General features: G+C 41.6%; 1 protein-coding gene across 1 annotated transcript; it reads left to right on the top strand.

Moving 5' to 3' along the window:
• Positions 1-510: 510 nt before the first annotated feature.
• Positions 511-1,959, top strand: LOC124405923 (protein artichoke-like). The gene has a single exon (XM_046881194.1). The coding sequence runs from the start codon at positions 511-513 to the stop codon at positions 1,957-1,959; it is 1,449 nt and encodes a 482-aa protein (XP_046737150.1).
• Positions 1,960-4,912: the final 2,953 nt, after the last annotated feature.

Below are 4,912 nucleotides of genomic sequence, written 5' to 3'. Positions count from 1 at the left end.
AGCTCTTTTTCTTAAAGTACCTAGTTCGTGCAATGTGCAAGATATATAGATTATAGCTGACGCGATTGCCCATGACATGACTTCAAAATATTTCGGGCCTTCACAAGACCCGATACAAAGAGTAAAAATTCCGATTGAGTTCACTACGGATTCATGTTATGCGACATATTAACACAAGTTGAGTGATTGAATTCAGGGCACGTCAAAGTCCTATCTGTGTCAAAACCCTATGTCGAGTGTTTACGAATATATAGGTCGTTCATAAGAGGTGCTTTGTCTTGCTGTGCGTTAAAATGCATACTTATACATTTATGGGTCTCATTTTACTTGAATCTAGTCTAATTGTTTCAAATACTAAATTGAAGTATTATCAAATTACCGTAGTTGCTGTAAACATGTCTTACGATTAACGGTATTGTTACCAGGGGATCTTTAATCTTAGGACGCATAAGAAACTGATCCCGTCATCCATGTAATCTTTGAATAATTGTTTTTCAGGCGCAAAGAGCAATGGCGATGTATGACCACTTTCTGTTGCTGATATTGGTCTGCGTATCAGTGTTTGGCATCGGTCAGAGTTATGAAGAAAAGACGCCTGTAACAATTTGTACCCAAGCTGAATTGACTTTGAACCTTGATGAAATTGGATTAACCAGCTTGCCAAACAACTTCGTCAGCAATGAATTTTTGAAGACCCTTTCGTTGCAATATAATTCAATCGAACATATCTCAGTAGACACTTTTGTGTCCGTACCAAATTTATCTCATCTCAGCTTGGCAAACAATAACCTTACGACCTTTCAACTCAGACCATTTTCAACGCTGCAGAATTTAGAGACATTAGATTTGAATGGAAATTGTCAATTGCCAACCGAATTAGATGGAGATTTGACGTTTCCAGATGACGACGACAGTGATGATAACATCATTAAAACGCCGTCCTCATACGTGGATGTTCATTATTGCAATTTTTACGTTGATGCAGAGCTTCCGAATCTGAAATACTTGCACATCGAAAATAATCGCATCTATAAAATATTCACTACTGGTTCCAACAAGCTTCCATCACTGACTCACGTATACCTGTCCTACAACTTGTTAAGAAAGCCCAGAGATACGACGACGGCTCTGAAACAGATGGCTCCATCTATGACCAACCTTTATATGAAGAACTGTGGAATTACGGAATTAGAATTATTAACAACAGTGATCGAAGTTGATCTGGATGATAACAATATTAAAAGCATCTGCAACAGATATTGCTTGAGCTCATCGTTGTCGCTACAGAAAGCTGAAAGACTAGAAATCTTGTCCATGAATAATAATGAAATTTCACTGATAGAAAACGACGCATTCAACGATACCATAAACTTGAAAAAGCTCGATCTGTCAAGGAATCATTTGTCGGAAATAAGAGACGGAACTTTTGATAATTTACATAAACTGACATATCTTTCCCTCGAAGGAAACGAATTTACTACGCTGAGTGGGGAATATACGTTGAGCGGTCTAGTCAACCTCGAATATCTGTTTTTTGGCGGCAACAATATATCATATATTTCTACTGGATTTTTCGACCACTTGTCAAAATTGGTGACGCTGGACATGAGCTACAATAGATTAACTTCCATCGAAACGACATTGTGTTCAAAATTAACGAGCTTACAAAAATTGTCGTTCTATGGAAATCGGCTGTCAAGCATACATTTGGCTGATTTGAAGTCGATCATTAGCATAGATCTCGATGATAACAATTTCACAGCAAGTACGTATATTTCTTTAGTAAACCTCCCCAACTTAGAAAGCTTATATCTAAGAGAAAATCCATTGCGTCTTATAAATGTTGATTGGCTTAGAGGTAAACCGGAAAATATGTCAATCTCATTGGGAAGCGACTGTGCACCTGAAAAAGATGATTTTTATAACTCTTCGCCGATCCAAATAATTCTCGACGACTGATCAAATGACAAGTTCTGTTCTTCGAATTTTCTTAATAATAGATCACATTTCAAAAAGGAGACGGAAGAGTGCTCACGCAGTGTCGAAAAATACGTACAGTTACTATCGTGCCTGTCTCTATAACTGTAAGAAAAAAAATAAGTAGACACAATTTCCCTAACACGGTGAGCGCTCTTCTATCTCTTCTCTGTCATATTTTGAAGCTTCCTATTCTTCAGACGTTAAACTAGTTACGTTAAAAATATTCCAAATAAATAACAAATGGCAATTACAATGTTTGACAACACGATTTATTAATACCACTTTGAAATACTGCAAAATACTTTTAAGCTCTGATGTATATTTTCAAATTACTGTACAATCATTGTACAATTTTCTACAAACACACTTTTAGCAATAATTATTGAACGTGTCCGGGTTATGACATCCCTGACTCGTGTAACCCACGTTGTTGTGAGTGTCTTTGTTCGATACTGTGTGAAAAAAATGCCCGGGAAACACGGAACGTATTTCGCGGACTTGGACAAGGCCGACTTGCCAAAACTGAAATTTGTCAGCTTCGGACGTTTTTTAAGCGCCGAAACTGTTTTGTCGCTTACTACGGTCTCGGACAGTGAATTTTCAAAGCCGCACCCTTCCCGCAGAGTCAAGAACCCGGTTCCAAACCTGGTGTCCCTCCTCTTTCCTGAAAATGCTTCAGTTTTTGTTTTATTAACGAAACGTTATTTTTCACCATTAATCTGTTAAACTCTTTTTTGTGAATTATTCTATAGATCTTGACCGTCGTTTTCGTTTTTGAAATACTTGTATACAGGTACACGATTTTTCTAGAATTGATTGGAGAAAATTTCCATGTTTCTGCTGCCCATATCAGGCTTATTAATACAACTTAGCTAGGCTCAACATAAAAATAGTCTCAATATATCGACGTTCAAGCTCGAAAGTTCGTACTGTTCAATTTTTTTTTTTTTTATCCTGTGTTCGAAACATTATTTAATAACTAATTGTTATCTGCTGAAAGTTGAGAACATTATGCAGGGCCTGCACGTGTGTGATACTCGTACATGCATACATTTCCTGTGCTTGCACCGCAGCTATATTCTGCACCCTGACTTCATCTCACTTTGTATGGAGATCAAGAAACAGAAAAGATTTGCAGCCGCGATTACAAGGCGCGTAACTCTCGCCGCAGCATCGAAAAAGGCAAGGAATCGAATCAACAGTCAAGTGTGGAACGGTTTCGCGACGGCGCCATATTACGTAGTTAATAAGCTCTATAGTAAAATAATCGCGAATGGAAGAAACTTGTTTCCTTATCCGCGAGTAGATTAGCTAGCCGCGGTTCGTTTTGCACCTGTCTTTGTTGCTCAGGCCGGTCGTATCATGGTTCCTTTTGTCCAAGTCATCCGAAGAAGAGGGCCGAGTGCCTTTTGGCAGATAGACGTTATCTGTCTGACCGACCTCCGGGGGGACCGACGCCACTCGAAAATACCTCGGCCAACTCGACCTGGGGGCCTCCGACCGCGACATCGTCTCGAAACCAGGCACGCGTGACCGTGAAACAAAAAGTTCCTCTCATCTCTTTCCAATCGCCTCGCTCCGCTAGCTTAAAGGTTCTCCCAGGTGTCCCTCCTCTTTTTCTCTCTTTCTTCTTATATCTTTGCTCCCCGTTACGACCCCGGGGCTTCCAAAGCCCCGATAGTCCTTGCTGGAAATCTGCAAGTCAAACTTGTATTCGCAGAAATCGCAGAACGGCGAGAGCTTTCTGGATGGATTGAGAATCGTGTCCTTTTTTTTCACTTAAATAATTAATTTACGAGAAAATCATTTACATTTCACTATGAAGATCGCTCGAACATCCGTATTTGGAAGGCGAATCCAACGACACGTGTAAACCGTAGAGTCGATTCCGCTGACATTGACAATGAGACTAATATCGTCCGGACGTCTGCGTATGTGTGAGTCGTATCTTTCCTCCGGTCCTTGGCGATGCATTGAAAGCGACTGGGACGAGATCGAGCCTTATAAGGTAAAGCTGAGCACGTTCTCGTTGCGTAGTTGTCAGTGCCGAACACACCTGCGCGAACTATAAGCGAAAGGTGTTGTGGGTATGACGGGGAGAAGTTTTCGTACGCGGTGTGAGTATAGACGGTTGTAATGTGTAGGCATAAAAAATGGGGGGAAAAATTAGGATCGTAGTGAGTATTTATAAACGGGGGTGATTGAGATGAAAAAATCGTCGGCCGTTAATACGGTACATGCCGAGAAGATCGTAGCGAAGCCGTTAGAGGAAAAGAGAGGGAGAGAGAGATCAGGGAAGCTGGCAGCGTTTCGACGTTTTGGAATCGCATCCCGTGGCTCGGGCAATTTTTAACATCCGTGAAAGGAGTAATCGCCTCTTTAAGAAATCCTGACAGAGCAATAAGTTAAGAATAATAAATCCGTGTTGGCGCTAAGGAATATACAAGGGTACGTATTCGGATGCTTAAGGAAAGACTCGCCCCGGGCCATCCTCCTTTCCTAGACCTCAATTTTTCACCCAAACCGAAACTACTCGGGTATCATATCGAGTCACGGACCCGCGATTTATCGATACCCGACCAGAAAATATCTGTCAGGATAACTTCAACCTCCGACGAATATTACACCGCGATGGATGCTTCGTAATCTCCATCGCTTCGCTCGCTCCGCACGCGATTACCGCCGACTATGTCCGTCGATTCGGCCCTGTTTGAAACACGAGATATCACACCGAACAGTATATACATATAAGCTCCTGAAAGCCCGCGGTGCCGAGCTTATTGCGGGCCCAACAAAATCTCGGCACAGATTTCGTCTAATCCGCAAACCCCATCGCGTCCGATTTTACACCCGACATTCCGCACGCCATGGAGGCGAAGGTATCGGCGTCGCCCTGGACAAAAGATCCTCTTTCCTCCGCTATTCCCATGGC

The sequence above is a fragment of the Diprion similis genome, chromosome 4, assembly GCF_021155765.1.
Source record: "Diprion similis isolate iyDipSimi1 chromosome 4, iyDipSimi1.1, whole genome shotgun sequence".
In the NCBI taxonomy this organism is placed as follows: domain Eukaryota; kingdom Metazoa; phylum Arthropoda; class Insecta; order Hymenoptera; family Diprionidae; genus Diprion; species Diprion similis.
The sequence above is the reverse complement of the archived record's forward strand: the minus strand, read 5'-3'. Positions and strand labels throughout refer to the sequence as shown.

What these genes read in the sequence shown, in the direction of transcription:
- LOC124405923 (XM_046881194.1), top strand. Translation starts at nt 511, where the DNA reads ATGGCGATGTATGACCACTTTCTGTTGCTGATATTGGTCTGCGTATCA.